At 39.1% G+C, this 16,350-nt stretch overlaps 1 protein-coding gene across 2 annotated transcripts in view; it reads right to left on the reverse strand.

Annotated features, from left to right (window-relative positions):
* Positions 1 to 16,350, reverse strand: part of LOC117294445 — a 109,788-nt gene that overhangs the window by 9,361 nt on the left and 84,077 nt on the right. For both annotated transcript variants that reach the window (XM_033776848.1, XM_033776847.1), the window contains exons 9-17: positions 14,691 to 14,859; positions 13,795 to 13,923; positions 13,065 to 13,167; positions 10,113 to 10,294; positions 8,313 to 8,499; positions 4,379 to 4,423; positions 2,773 to 2,852; positions 1,754 to 1,890; positions 447 to 619 (exon numbers count right to left, since the gene is read on the reverse strand). In XM_033776848.1, coding sequence (XP_033632739.1) covers positions 447 to 619; positions 1,754 to 1,890; positions 2,773 to 2,852; positions 4,379 to 4,423; positions 8,313 to 8,499; positions 10,113 to 10,294; positions 13,065 to 13,167; positions 13,795 to 13,923; positions 14,691 to 14,859 — 1,205 coding nt within the window. The remainder of the gene's footprint in view (positions 1 to 446; positions 620 to 1,753; positions 1,891 to 2,772; positions 2,853 to 4,378; positions 4,424 to 8,312; positions 8,500 to 10,112; positions 10,295 to 13,064; positions 13,168 to 13,794; positions 13,924 to 14,690; positions 14,860 to 16,350) is intronic.

The following is a 16,350-nucleotide window of genomic DNA, read 5'->3' on the forward strand; positions in this document are numbered from 1 at the left end:
CCTTTTTTTACACAGCTCGTCAGTAGTGCACGTACTCAGACTTGTGTGCGCAATACTGAGCATGTACGCGCACGCTTAGAGCCGCAAAAGGATTCGTTACGTCTCGTGCCGCCAGCGTATCAAAAGTTTCCTATTATAGTGAACTGTCTTGCCCAAGGACACAAGGGTCATGACCATGACTAAACCACCAGACCAATGACTAAACCATCAGAACTAAAATTAGATGATGTAAACCGTTCAGCCAATGATTCTCAGGCCTGATACTTTATGGAGGCAACAAAGGCAATTTCCTCCAAGCCCCCTGGTCATTGCCTTGGTGCCCTTGTTATGCTGCAGTAGAAATTTACAACCGGTGTCCTCCACCCAGGAGAAAATGCCCTGGTGCCCTAGCCCTTTCATAAACGAAGCATACAGGCTTGAATGTCAATTGTTATTAGCACCCTCACCTTCTGTGTTGATGTCTGAGGAGGCTTCCATGATATAATGACCTCCACCAGGCACTTGATCTCCCCCTGAGGGTCCACCAGGCTGGCGTTGAAGTGAAGCTTCTTGCCGTCAGGCTTGGTGGGGAAGGAAGCATAGGAGAAACTATCCGGGGAGCGACCTTCAAAACTGTCGTCTGTAAAAACAAAAACAAAACATAAAATAAAACCGTTCTGTGTGAACACAATTCACTAATAATGAGGATTTGTTGCCTTCTTGATTAGATTTGATTCTTATTTATCTAATTCTTTTCCATTTGATGCTTGATATGTGGCATAACCAGAAAAGGTTTGGATACTATCTTCTTTTATTTTATTTGGCGAGTACTTCATACTCACTTCATGAAACTCTGAGGGCTTAGGGAGATCATGGGAAAATCCTGAGAAACTCATGTCTAATCTTTAAATGTATTCGCAAACTTTTCACAACCTGACCCCCCCCCCAAAAAAAAAATCCCAAAACTAAAAACAACATGCCACAAAGTTTCTCCACCTGTTCATATTGCCTTTTCAACTCCCCCCCCCCCCCCCCCTCAACTGCCCAGTAAAGTTACGTTGCCAGCAACCTCTTATGCTAGTCATTTCCTGCTTGACCTAGATGGAGAGCTTAGCGCTTCCTTTCTTTGTAAATAGCTACGGCAGTAACAGGTTGAAAGAACTAGGGCTCGGTGGATGGAGGGAATGGACAAAGATAACACTAAGATTGGCATAGACCTTGACTTTGTGACCAGCCACAAACAAGCCACAGACGGTCAAAGCTCCATGACCGTGTGTGCATTGCTATCTGAGCCATTTTGTTTTCATTCGGTTTTCTTTCTTATTTTCTAGCCCCCTCCCCCTCTCTCTCTCTCTCTCTCTCTATGTCGTTTTGTGTGATACAGGAATGAGATGTGCAAGTTTAAAAAATGTCTGAAATGGCCAACTTCCTGTATGTTCTAGACCCGGACCCTCACATGATTTGCATCATCAAAAATACATAACTGTACGCTTTCCACAAATAAAGTTGATAAAAAACTGTGTTTTTTGGTTTTGTTTTTTAGTCGGGAAAAAACTCTGGAAAGCTAAAGATATGATATCACATTCAGAAAAAAACCAGTAGGCCCTACATGGTTTCTAGAGAAACGTTCTTATGTAACCACTTCGCAATTAAATCGAATTATTTTTGTAAAATCAGCCAAAAATTGGACCTAGTTATCTTTCAGAATTTCTTTTTTGAAAGTCTGAAATAATGAAGGTGCTTGAATATTAACAGGGAACCAGTGGGTCCTTACCAGGCAATCCTTCCACCTCGTTGCAAGCTGGTGCTCCTAAGATGTTCTCATTGATGTTGATATGTGAAGCCATGAAGAGGGTAGCTGAGCCTGCCTCCTCCACTGGAAGACGGATTCCACCCTTTACCTGGGTCTTCCTGCATGACAAATCAACAATGAGAATGAACTGGTTATGAACTTAATAATACACAATAATTCTTACATTTCTAGCCCCTAATAGTTGAGTAGTGTTCCAATTATCTACATAGTTCCCCAGTCTACATGTGGCACAGTTGGCTTGTGCTTTAAGCGCTCGCCTCTCACCAAGGTGAACCTGGTTCGATTCCTGGTCGGGGCCATATGTGAGTTGAGTTGTGCGTTGGTTCTCTGCTGTGCCACAAGGTTTTCCAGACTCTCCGGTTTTCCTCCCTCAGGAAAAAATCAAACACTTTCGAACTTGGCTGTGCTCCGTGGTCATTATGGGTTGATGTGGCTGGCAGCCAAAGGCGCCCTTGCATGCCTGCTTTTCGAACACGTTGTAGCCGAGTCCTTCGCAATTCAGCTCTAGCTGCGAGTAAGGACGATTAGCCCCCCAAATTATTATTACATCAACCCTTAATGATTGGCTTTGGTTCAGATTGGAATCCATCAAAAATCTGCACACGACTGGATATTATTATTTTAACACATTTCTGCTAGTGAAACCAAGAGACTAACACTGTGAAGCCTGGTTCATAGTTCCGGCGAATACAAAGCAAATTTTGATTTCACATGGCTGTTTTTCGCAGCTAATAATTTGCAGGAGTTGAGCACAAGTCAATTGTTGCGAGTTATTCATTGCAAATTTGTGACGTCAACATTTGTATCGCATTCTCAGGAAGTATGAACCGGGCTTGAACCATGGACCTAATGATATTATGTGAAGATATAATGATGAATAAGTCTCAGTTTTAGATGTTGGAGAAAAGAAAAACAGCAAGCAGGTCAGGCCTGAACCCCAATCCACATTTTTTATTTATTTAAATGATGTTTCTTCTTACCCTGATCCTTCTGGTTTGGTCGTCAGATACAGCCCTTTGATGTGTCCACGGCTAAAACACTGAGTTCGACTTTGAGGCACCTGAAGAAACAGAATTATTGTACACTCCATGAGTCAATAAACAGCAGGACACGTTTCTATCAGAGCTCTACTTCGTAGAAATATTAATTTTGGTTGTACCCATACACCGATGTGTGTTAGCACTGTATACTACAGTACTTTCCCGAGTCCTGTGAAAAAATATCACAGGCATATTACTCGGGTGGGATTCGAACCCACGACCCTTGCAATTCTAGAGCAGTGTCTTACCAACTAGACTACCGAGGTTGCCCGGTAGCTTGAGGCAGTTCGTAGCAATAGATAAACAGCAGGACAAGTTCTTATAAGAACAATCTATCCAATCTATTGCAAAAACCAAGTATATACAAAATACTACACCACTATACTAAAGCTTTGGCTAAATCAGTGCGTCTGGCTTAGTTGAAGAATAGGCAGACACGGGTGATCTAACCATAGCTATAGACGATGTGACCTCCGACATCACACGCAACCCATTACATGATTCGTGCGCATACCGCCGGGCAAAACTTTTGTGTTTTGGCAGCCAGCTAGAAAGTGTATGCAATCTTACAATGACTACGTGTCTTTTTGCCTGGCAAACGTATACAGTGTTTTTTCAACAGAGGGCGGTTTGAATGTAAACATAGGTCACATCGTCTATAGCCAGAGGTCGCAGTTTAGGACGTGACCTGAGTCTCAGTTCATACATTTGTTTGCTTTAAAAACCATATTAAAAAAACCTAAACCATTCATCACACTTTCAGCTGCAGCAGATTGTCAAAACTGACATGGGACAAACTCCCCTGACTCCTCTGTGAACCATAACAATTACTGATAAATGACAAAATGGCGTCACACTCATAACTAATTACGATTTACTAATTTATCACACTTTCAGCTGTTAAGAAAGATTTTCCTAATGCTCCCCATCTTAATAATGATGCTACAAAGAGAAGGGTGGATCGCACTCAAGATGAGGAATACAGTGTGATGTCAGTCTTTGGGGGATTTCACTCGGCGCCTCCATGTACTCTACGACTTCTCGCAGAGAACTCTCACCTACTACACTATCGATCTACGTGTGGATCGTGCACTACTAGCACCTCATACATCAACCTCATGTTATTATTAAAGTTTCTGTACAATTTCTCTCTTTTGCAGAGCTTAAAGGCAGGGTATACTTTTGGTAAGTATAGAATACTTACAGAACCTCGGGCTCTGAGTTTGAGTTGGTCTATTTGTGCCCCTAGAGTCAATGGCAATACATGGTAAAGAGCACTGGAGAGTTGTTGATGTTATACAACCTCACTAGGGATGACCCCCTTTGAAGTAATGTAGTATTAGAGAAGGAGGTATACTTCACATAAGAAATTAAACCTGAGAAAAGCTTTGGACCATGTTTAAACACTCTTTTTAGCGTTAATATCACATGGTAAAACCTGGCTACATGATCTCCTCTCAACCCCAACCAATCAGAATGAATAAACTGTACCAAACTTTTATTTAACGAATAAATAAATAAATTATTTAATATGAGAATAACTTACAAAGGAAGCTCTTAACACTCTTCTCTCTGAAGATTTTAGCTCCACCTATTCAAAGAAAACACCAACAAAAACATTAAGATTTAAGACAAATAGTAAAACAAAAATGAAAAACAAAACATTTCTCAATTAACTTGGTTTAAAAAGATAAATTGGGATAAAAGAAACAGATGATTTTACTTGTTCTGGCAATTTGTTCCATAGGTGTGACGCAGCAAGAGAGAAAGAGCGATCTCCCCATGAATTATTATTATATAATTAAAAAAATTATATTATTCGACCTCAACAAATACAAGTACATCAAAAAGTACAGCAAAAGTTAAACGAAAAGCAACGAACCAATCAAAATAACAACGAATACAATAACGAATGATTGGATATGGGCTCAATAAGGTGGTTAGGACTGTGAGACCGGAGTTTGCGAGGAGGATCTTACGGTTTAAGAAGAGTATGAAAAATAAACCCTGAAACCTAACACCTGAACACATGAGGGAATCTTACTCCAAGAAATAGTGCAACCAAGATTTCTCATGGGGGATGACGCCATGTGATTTGAGTCAATAGGCAAAGAGGAATTTATGATATTATTTTAAATTGAGACCCCCTAGAACTCAATCCGACAATTTTATCAACAGAGCATATGTATTATCACGTATACAGGTATTTGGGAAGGGGGGGGGGGGGGGCACACACGCTTTTCAGGTGGATGGGGCAGGACCCAAGTTTCTTAATGGTGGGGGTCATGTTGTTATTATTTTCTTCAGATGGTCAATATTTAAAGGGGTTCAATTGTTTTGTTTTTGAGAAGATTAGGAAGATGGGGGCACCGAACAAATTTTGAATGGGCACATCAGGCACCCTAGCAGGGGGCGATTTCACAAAGAGCTAAGATTGATCTTAACTGCAAATCAATTTGTAGTTGCTTAGTAAAGTGTGGTGTCACAATACAAATCACTATGGCAATCCTGACGAATTTGTCTTGCGATGAATTTTATTGCTTTAAGTAATTGGCCCCTGGTCCCCAATCGGTATGCTTGTGCTTTTGCCTTCCCTTTAGCCGTTTGTAATTAACTCCCAGACAGTGAGGTAATATGTGTACATACATGTACGCAAGTACACATCCTTCCGACTGCCACAATTTTCCTGGAATAACTGGAGGGTAAACTCAACATGAATTTATTCATTAGAAAAATGTATTTAAAAAATCAATGCAAAATGTCACATCAGGGGCTGTTGCTGTTTGCAAATGCAGCGTGACATAAAATTAATTACAAATTCTATAATTTGCCGTGGAGTTCCTCCGGATGTACGTTTCTTAAACAGTATTGCAAACAAGCTGAATTCTTGAGAGGTCAAGTCAAAATGTCATAAAAGCCTGTAAGCACAAGAACTCGCTTAGCACAGGATAATATTGCTTAGCAGATTTAGGTTACCAGTCCAAATTTAAAATCATATGCCAGAATACCGCATTGTCCGCTTTCCCCTTGGTTTTTGTCAATTGTATGCATACTTCAATGGATGTATTGTTTTGTATTAAGTTGACCACTAAGTATAGTGGTCTTTGGTTAGGTATCAAGATTCTAGCCCCTCCCATTGATCAGCTGTTAGCAGAGGCCTGATACTTCACATAGGCGATTGCCTCCATGCCCCCTGGGCCCAATTTCATAGAGCTGCTTAAGAAAAAAATTTTGCTTAAGCACAAAATTTTGCTTAAGCAAAAAATTCATTGCTTAGTAAAATCAGAATACCGGCCCAAACTCCACTCAATTGTTATGCTAAGTAAACAACAGCTAAATACTAGTCATAAGCAATGTATATGGCATGAAATTTTGGCCAGTAACATGTGTAAAATAAGCGAGCTATTTTCGTGCTTAAGCAAATTTTTTGCTTAAGCAGCTCTATGAAATTGGCCCCTGGTCATTGCCTTGGTACCCTTGAAATGCTCCAGCAGAAGTTTACAATTCCCTCATACAAGTAGGGTGCCCTTTACCAAGGAAAAAATTCCTTGGTGCCCTTGCCCTTTCAAAAACGAAGCATACATGCCTGGAAGCATACATGCTTGAATTGGCAAGGGTGCGTTTGGGTTTTACAGTATTGATTGAAATGAATAAGTAAGATTTGATTAAATTCTGCAAACGGGCTGCAAAGACCAGACTGCATCTTTGAGCCTGGTGCACTTTTTCTTTACCTTTACCCAAAACAGAGAAATTGTGTCAAAGAATTGGTTGGTTTGAGGTTTAAAAACCAGTATTCAGTTATGACGAATAGAGATAAAGACAGCAACAGCATAATAACAGCAGGCATGATATTTGGTTCTTTGACAAATATTTTATAGAAATGCAGTTGTTACTATTATTATTATAATTATAAGAGTACATTGCCCCGGAGTAAGTGACAACTAAATGCAGTTTAAGAGCAGGTAAATGTACACCGGGCTAAATTTGTATGATAAAAATGACAAAAATAAAAATAACAAACAGGGAACAAAAACCTCAGCTTTTGGCTGGAAGTGTCAGCTTTTTGCAGATTAAATTTAAAAATAACAATTGACAAGGGGAGGGGAGATAACAAGATGCCTTATCCAATAGTAGATGCAATAGTGGATGGCATTTAAGGTAAATCTTGTTGCAGGAGACATTTAATCTTAGATTTCTCCTGAGACAACCAAAGCTGTTCCCTGCAAGGATCCGTTTTAAGCCTTTTGCTCAGACTAAAGAACACAACGGACTGGAATATAGGAAACCAAACGATAAGACATTTGTTTGTACAGGGCACACTCCAGGGTTCATGGAGGGGGGGGGGGGGGGTGTTAAAGGGAGGTGAAAAATTGCTCTCATCACAGAAAGCTCTTTATCAACTACGAGCAGTAGAATGTGTCTATTTAGGTTGTGGTGGGGTTGGGGTTGGGGTAGGGATTGGTTTGGGGCTTGTGGTGCTTTTAGTACACAAGAAGTAACATCAAATATAGCTAGAGGATAATTACTTCCACCATGAGAAGGGGGTATAGCTTTCATCAGGGGAATTGCTTAAACCAAACAAGAAGAAGATAAATGACACGGATCTGGAGCCTTTTAATAACGGACACGTTCATGTTGAGTAAATATGACCAGGCTATGTACACGACTGCTTCACCAGTATGAATTTTTGCTTTTAATCAGCTGGACAGCAACTACTCCCCCCCCCCCCATCCCTTCTCTCTGAATTTTAGATGAGATCTAGGTATCAAATTGATTCACAACGCAAGGTGTATCCACATTCAACTCTGGTGAAATCTATACAAGAAAGATTCTCGCAAATACAATCCACTAATACGGATTGGCCAATCAAAATCCCTCCATCCAATCAATTTTATAATCAGACCGAACTTTACGATTCTTAAAAAGAAACAGGGTCAAATTTCATGTCAAGCTGAAAATGATGGAGATAAAATGACTTCTGGCTAGCACCCTGAACAAAGATATTGACGAAATAGGGAGATCACCAACATTAGGTCTAGATAGATCAGTTGGTAAAGCACCAGCACATTAATCCGGAGGTCTTTGGTTCACATCCTGCTCTAGTCAATATCTCTTTGTTCATACAAAAAAAATTAATTTGTTTGATTCCCCGTCAACAACCCAAGCGTTGCGTTTTCATGAGTTCCTCTCAATGAGATCCTGTTTTGGGGTTTTTTTTTTGCGCTTTTTTAAATGCCTTGAATCTTTATTCAGTCAATTTTTCTTTGTTAAACCCCAAATCAAATTTTTCTGTTAGGCAAAAACTACTATTTATAACAGCAGCAATTTAATTTATTAAATGAATTTTCTAAGAAACAATTTAAGCAACAAATACTCACGTAATTTTGTTTACGTTTCAATTTTCTAAGCAACAATTTAATGTTTCAATATCCCAAGCTTTAATGTTTCAATATCCAGGAAAAAGTCTCCAACATACTCACCACAGAGAAGTCAATCCAGTAGCGCATATCCTTAGCGATGCGGTTCTTGGTGTTGTAGACCGGAGAGCAGCACGGATCCATCGGAAGGACTTGCGGAAAGATCCGTAACTTGAGAAGTTCTTCAACCTCTACCTCTTTGTGGTACAGGGTACCATACTCCGACTCTAAAGCTAGGCTAACTAGCTGCCTGTTGGATTTAGGAATAATAATAATAATAATAATAATAATAATAATAATAATAATAATAATAAAGACTTGTAATACGAACATATCCACCCTGCTGGGTGTTCAAGGCGCAGTAAAACCAAAAACAAAAGACACAACAAAATTAGTCCTTGAAAACATGTGACATAAGATAAGTTTTGAGAAGAGATTTGAATTTTGTGGCACAAAGACAAGATCTTAGATTAAGTGGTAGAGAATTCCAGAAGAAAAAGATCTGTCACCACTGGTGTGTCGAGACTTGGGTCATTGAGGAGAAGCATGGAACTTGATCGAATTGTCGGGCGGAGTGTAAACTTGAGTATTAATTATGAAGATACGATAAAGGATTTAGTTTATTTACTTTTCCGCAACTGTACTTTAAAAAGTACATATCTACATACATCAGGCATGATATTTGGTTCTTCGAAGAAAAACAAATGAATATTTTATTGAGTACAAGAGTTGACCTACATACCAAGTAGGCTCAAGTAGTTTTTTCTGGCATTGTTAATAACAATTTTTCCTGATTTATCCAACGGCAAGAAAGGGGCAAATTGACTAAATAAGGATGAATGTCATGCCTAAATATGGAGAATTTAATCAAAAATGTAATCAACAATATTTGAGAAATATCTGCAAGTCACAGAGTGCTATGGTTGAGTATGGATCTTCCAACCTTGCATTTTTTTTTTTTTTTATGAAATGTAGTCGTCATGATCAACGCAGGCCTGTGGCTGTACATTGAATCATGATCTGTAACCCAGTTCCTGCCTGAGCGTGCATGCTTTCCATAGATTTGAGAGTTCATAATTTCTATTTTCAGCCACATGCCTGATTTGATTATGTCTAACAGCCCCTATCACATTTTGGAATTTTCCTCAATTTTTCCTTTCCAAAACAAGTGCTTAAAGGGAAGGTACACGTTTGGTAATTACTCAAAACAAATATTAACTTGAAAACTGAATCTGTAACGAGCATTAGAGAGCTGTTGATGGTATAAAACATTGTGAGAAACGGCTCACTCTGAAGTAGCATAGATTTTGAGAAAGGGGTAATTTCTCAATAAAATAATAAAAACCTTCTAGCTAGAAGTCTTTTATTCCTATCTGAAAGCACTCAAATTCATCCAACAAGGGTGTTTTTTCTGTCATCATTTTCTCGCAAAACTGATGAACAATTGAGCTCACAGTTTCACAGGCTTGTTTTTTTATGCTTATGTTGGGATACACTAACTGAGAAGACTGCTCTTCGACAATTACTAAAGGTGTACCTTCCCTTTAAAATCCATTGTGGTTTAAACGGTTCATCTTCGGTAAATTTTATTCAAATTTTCCAATCACAAAAAGTAGTCCAATAAATATCAAAGACAACAGTTTCTTAAATCAAATTTTAATCTATAAATTTTTTTTAAAAATTGAAATAAAACTCTCTCTTTTTTTCAAAGCCTGAAGGTCAACTGGTTTCAACACTCCACACACACTGACGTTTCTATATCACAGATCAATACGAAAGTAAACGTGACAGTGAATAGAGAAAACAAATTTACTCAGTTCTAATAAAATAACAGAAACCAACAGTGACTCACACCAGACCTACCTCAGAAATCCTTCAGAGATGTACTTCTTGCGGAGATCACTGTAGTACTTTCCAGAGCTTAGCTCCAGGGCGTAGAGGCGGACAGGATTGGTTACGGCACCGTCAAACTTCCGCGCAAAGAAGAGATTATGCGCGAGATGTCCGATCGTGTCGATGTCCTCGACTTCAAATGTTCCTGGACCCTGTTTCAATGTGGAAGATTGAGATAAGATATGTTGAAGGAAGCACACAATGACAGTACATTTTAGTAAATGTCAGTTAATGAAACTTAAGTTGATAAGAATTGTAGCATAAGTCAGAAATCTAGAATCGAGGCAATGTTATTTAACAGCCCTGAGAATGTGAACATTTGATAAGGCCTGATAATTCATGGAGGCAACGAAGGTGATTGCCGCAACATGTGCCCCCTGTTCATTGCCTTGGTGCCCTTTAAATGCTACAGAAGAAATCTTTAATTTACCAAGGAGAAAATTCCTCGGTTGACAAAACTGTCAACAAAAAAAACAACTCATTGTAAGTCATGTCTGTTTAGATTTGAGGTGAGGGAAGAAAAGTTGACACTGTTCTCCCACAAATTTAATAAAGTTTACCCAGTCAGTTTCCTTTGTGGCATATTACTAGTTTCTGTTTTGGTGAAATCCAATCTTTCTCATTGACAAACTCGACAATATTCCCCTCAAAAGCAAAAATGAGAAAATTCAATGAATAATAGTTTGCGGCAAAAAAAACAATCAAAGAACCTATTTTGGGTGTCAATGCTAACAACAAAACTGTCGTGACAATTATAAGAAAAATAAAGTGGTGTGGATTTAAACACAATATAGTTTATAATAACCAGTTTTGGTTTCACACATTACATTTCCTGCTTTAATCAGTGATTTCTGCCTGGTTTCCCTTTTCATTATTAGAGATATTTTGGTTGCGATGTGGAAATAAATATTTTAGGCCACACCATAAATTTGAGGTCAAATTGTTGAGTATTTTTACTTATACTATCACTGCACTTTTTAAGTTTTTAAGGCAAAGTATACCTTAAGTTTTTGGAACCACTCTATGTTTTAATACTACAGTATATAAATGCAGATACAATCAAACTTATCAGTGAAAATTTAAGAATGTGGTCGCGTGTTTGATAAAGCTTTTTGACCACCATCTTATGATGTGAAGATGATTGAAACATCAGAACTTCATCAGAAGTTGATAGCGAGAGATTGAAACATGAAACAAACCTTTCCCGATAGACTGTGCAAGTCTTGTGTGTTTTCAAACGTCACCGACCAAGTTGGTCCCTACCATATTGAGTTTATAATGTGCCTGTTTATTTTTCTTTAAATACTTTAGTTTCAAAATTGTATCCTTGTGTTGTAAGTAAAATTTAAACATAAAATATATGGGGGAAAATAGTTTAACTTATCAATAAATAAACCTAAGAAGTATACAGTGCTCTACACACATCAAAGTAAAGGTAAACCAAATAATATTATGCCCAGCTTAATATATGGAAGTATGCATCAATACAATATTAATATTTTATTTTTGTGTGTTGGCACTTTATTCTGAGTACTTTCCTAAGCTCTGTGAACAATTCACAGACATATTACTCAGGTGGGATTCGAACCCACAATCTTTGCAATTCTAGAGCAGTGTCTTACCAACTAGACCAATAGGCCCAGTGTTAATACTCCCAAAGCACCATAAATATATCTGACCAGTGTTATTGATAAGAGGATGAAAGAGTCATTTCTCATCTAAGTTCATCCAACAGCCTCTTCCTTTCTTCGCTTTCATCTACCTCTGAAAGAAGCTCAAAATCAGGAGCAACTATTGACAGCAATCTTTCCATGACGAACCATATTAAAAATTCCGCCGTGCAGCCATCCATACCAGCATCAACCAGATGAGACAATTATTAGATGAACCACTCACCAACAAATTGGTCCACGCCTTTGTTGTATCCAGATTAGATTCCTACAATAGTCTTCTTTACGGTCGGCCAGTTTCCGAGTTTAATAAACTGCAAATTTGTTCCACATCGCCGCTTGATACGGTCTCCAAGAATTGAGGGCATGACCCATACTCTCCTCAGTCTCAAGTGGCTACCAATCGTACTATGTTCAAGCCAATGTTGCTTACTATCAAGTCTCAACATTGACAACACTGACACACTCCAACGCACACATATCCAGCCAGCAACCAACTCACACGCTTCACCGGACAAGAACAGCTTGATCCTTCCCGCCCAAAAGTGCATCCCTCCACCAGCCATACATAAGCTCCACCACCTCCAGTAGTCCAGCATTCTCCTGAAGACGAGCAGAGTTTACTGTTCGAAACGTCAAGACCTAACCGGCTCTTTTCAGAGCCACCACTTCTTCAAAAGAGATTTAACCCATGGTTGTACCCGCAAGTTTACTATTAATATTTATAGTAACTCTTATTCTCCACACCATGCAACCCTTCAAACACCATTTAAGTGTCATCATGACCTAGCTCCTGAATATATCTCCTAACTTTATTGGGGTGTCGTGGCTGAGCTGACAAGAGCACTGAACTCTGTTCAGCAGAGTGTGGGTTCGAGTCCCGGTAGTGACACTTGTGTTCCTGAGCAAGACACTTAACTATAATTGCTTCTCTCCACCCAGGGGTAAATGGGTACCTATGAGGGCAGAGATGGTTCATGTGATTAATTTAGCCGAGTAGCGCATATTTGTTGCACAGGCTGTATACTCCCCAGGGAGCTGAGCTGGTTCCAGGAATGATATAAATGGCCGAATCAAGAAAATCATCAGAAATCCTTGCCTCAGTTTTCACTTATCATGTCCCCATCCCAGAGACCATTCTCCCTAGCAGGGCCTCATGTGCTGGTTTAACTGGGTCATGCACAAATCTTGAAGGAACCTTCTGTTAGATTCACATGGATTTAATGGTGGGCGGAGGGAGGAGTAAACATACCTGTCCACAAAAGTCAATATCTTCAGTATGACGGCAGAACCCACGGTCGTCCTTACGAGCAAATGATTTCAAATGATGAAGGTTGTTGTGGATGTAAGTGTCCCTATACCAAAACAAAAAAGGAAAATTTTAAAAGCGGAAGTTGTTAGTTTCAGTTTATTAAAAATAATAATTAAAGCTTTTGGAAACACTTCAGTCACAAAACAAATTTCATACAACTAATCGAAATGGGTGCTTTAAATTTGTGTGAAATTTTTAGCAGTACTGATTTTTAGGTTTCGCCAATTGACGACAGATACCTTCGGGATAATGACACATTATTACCCTCTGAAGGCATACAGGTCGCCAACCTACAGACCGAATGCACATTTCCTTAACAACTCTTTTTTAGAGTGGGAGTGAAAAAAACTCTTTCAAAAACCAATCTGGTACTATCCCTTTAATTTCTAATACAACTTATATCACAATTTCGCAAGAACAACTTCTCAGTTGAAATTACGCTTGTCCGCAGTCACAACAAGAACCATCTACAATAAGGAGCTAACCTTGAAATGTCAACAGCTCTTTCTAAAAACATTGCACAGGAAAAACAAACCCTTCAAGAACAACTTCTACACTCATGTAGTGTTTGGCAGAAGGTTCACTAACACGTAATGCAGCGACAAAGAAAACACAAACAGTGGATTTTAAGAGGGGGGGGGGGCGTTGGGGGAGGTGGGGGTCTGCTTACTTGTACTGAGATATCTTAAGCATGGAAGCCATGAATGATTCATCCGGAATGATGCTTGTCATACAAAAGAACTGAATGCTGTCCATCTTATCACCGCGGTTGTGTCCGACGACTAGCTCGACGAAATCCCTGTAGCATAAAATGTTGTTAGTTTTATAATTGGGAACACACAATATGATTAAAGGTAGGGTCATAGATTGGTTAATACAAACAAAACTAATGTCCATAAAAAAATATAATTGGGGACAGACAATATATGGAGAAAGATTTTGTTCTGAATAATATGGTTTGGACAATTTTTCACCTCAAAACAGTTGAATATGAGAATGATTCATACCAATGCAGAGAAGGCAATGAAGAAGTTTTAGGTGTGGGAAAATAGGGAAAACCCACAAAATTGGGGAAGGACTGAAAACCGAACCCACATCCAAAGCTTTGGTCTGTGGTTTCAACCAGAAGTAAAAAAGCACGTGACAAACCACTTGGCCAACCCAAACGCCTTGAAAAAATTCATTCAAATTAAAAATGGTGTCATGGCCAAGTGGTTTAGTGCATCAAATTCAAATTATCGTCGTTAAGTCATCGGAATGTGGGTTTGAATCCCGGTCATGACACTTATGACCTTGCACAAGATGTTTTACTATACGCCTCTCTTAATATTTATGCATGACGTCATAATTCTTACCCAAAATGAGGCTATGGGCGCAATTCCCCCATCACTTGCAGTGGCTGCGCCCATCGCCTCGTTTTGGGTTAGCATTGTGACGTACCTCATGCATAAATATTGAGAGAGGCGTATAATTGCTTCTCTTCAACCAGAGGTATAAATGAGTGCCTGCAAGGGTAACTCAAAGCAAATCCCATCGACTATTAGCCTCACAGAATTTCGGTCATACCTTGAAAAGACGCCCCACTGCGAGGTACTATGCATGTCGGTCCAAGATGGCCGCCTTCCACGCATGGAGACATTGTAAACATGGCCGCCACATCCGTACCACACGGTGAAATCTGTCGGCTTGTCAGATCGATCGTTCCAATTCCCGTTCTGTCTCATAAAGTTAAAACCTAACAACACAAAAATGAAGAAAAGTACCCTTGAATTAAGAGTGCACTAGAAGGCACTTGATAGGAGAGTGCAGACCTCCGCCACGCGGATTATTAAATGAGGCAAAATCATGGAATTTTCATGAATTGGTGATGAGCCCTGAAATACTCCACAGGTTGGAGCTAATGTTGCCATGTGCATGCTGTGTCTCTCAAAAAAACATAACTAACAAACAGAATCAAGTGATCATTGTCCACTGATTAATCTTTACACAACCAAAGAAATATGGAGAATTCATCCATATCTTTTGAGATATGCTGTGCACAGACGGACAGACAAACAGACGAACAAACACAGACAAACCCTTGATTATAATCTCCTTAGCAACTCATTTTAAGGCACCAATATACAAATGTACATCTTACAGCTTCGGTTGAAATATGAAAATATGCACTTGTACAAGAGACTTACTCCAAAAAAATCTCATTATTTCAAGGCTATTTATACAGGTAGAGAAACATTATCACTTCATTTGTTCGTATGAAGAATATCAGGGTTACATCATCTAAATAGGAAGATCCGTATCAAGCCAGCTGATTAGCAAACTTGGCCAATTATAAGTTATCACACAAGCGCGAGTGGATTAAGAAAAAATATAGCGCTTCTGCTTCCCATATCCAACGAGGCTGAAGGTTGAGTTGGATATGGGACGCAGACTCGCTATATTTTTCTGTATTTCCACGAGCGCGCGCTTGATAACACATTATCTTCAAGCAAACTTGGTGTGTGACATCGAACACACAAGACGCAGGTAGTGATATTAGCCGTGCAATATAGGTTTTTATCACCAGTCAATTCTGTAAATCTGATTAAAGGATTAGCTAGACTTTAAGATATTGTCACTTACAGCAACAGAACAACCTGTGCATACTTGTAATCATTCAACAAGCCCTCAAATCTTAACAACTCGACTGAAATGCAAAAAGCCGAACTCAAGCAGAGTGGCTGATATTATTTTAGTTCCCCAGAGAAGATATACAAAAATATCTGGGTGATATGAGTGCATATAACTGTATAAATCAATACTCAGCGCTCCTATCAATGCATTACCCACTTCATACGTAAACCATCCGAGGCTTCATAATGTCCAGTAACCATGGATTTCCCAATGGGAAGAGAGAAAAGTAGCAGAGGGTGTGAACTTTTATGCATGTATAAGATTAATGCCTCGACTTCCATATGTGGAGATAAAGGGTGACTCTACTGACACACATAATAATAATAATAATAATAATAATAATAATAGTTGATATTTATATAGTCTTTATACACCTGACGGGCGTCTCAAAGCAATGAAACATACAGTATTTCCTGCAAGGTATGTGGGACTAGGTTTTTGAATTATGAGATCTACTCCTTTTACATCGCACCATGTAATGGTTTACTATGTGCTGTTGCGCAATATGCCGCCAATCCAGCCAGGAACACCGGGGCGAACCCCTTCTCTTTTC

Source organism: Asterias rubens, chromosome 9 (genome assembly GCF_902459465.1).
Source record: "Asterias rubens chromosome 9, eAstRub1.3, whole genome shotgun sequence".
Classification (NCBI taxonomy): domain Eukaryota; kingdom Metazoa; phylum Echinodermata; class Asteroidea; order Forcipulatida; family Asteriidae; genus Asterias; species Asterias rubens.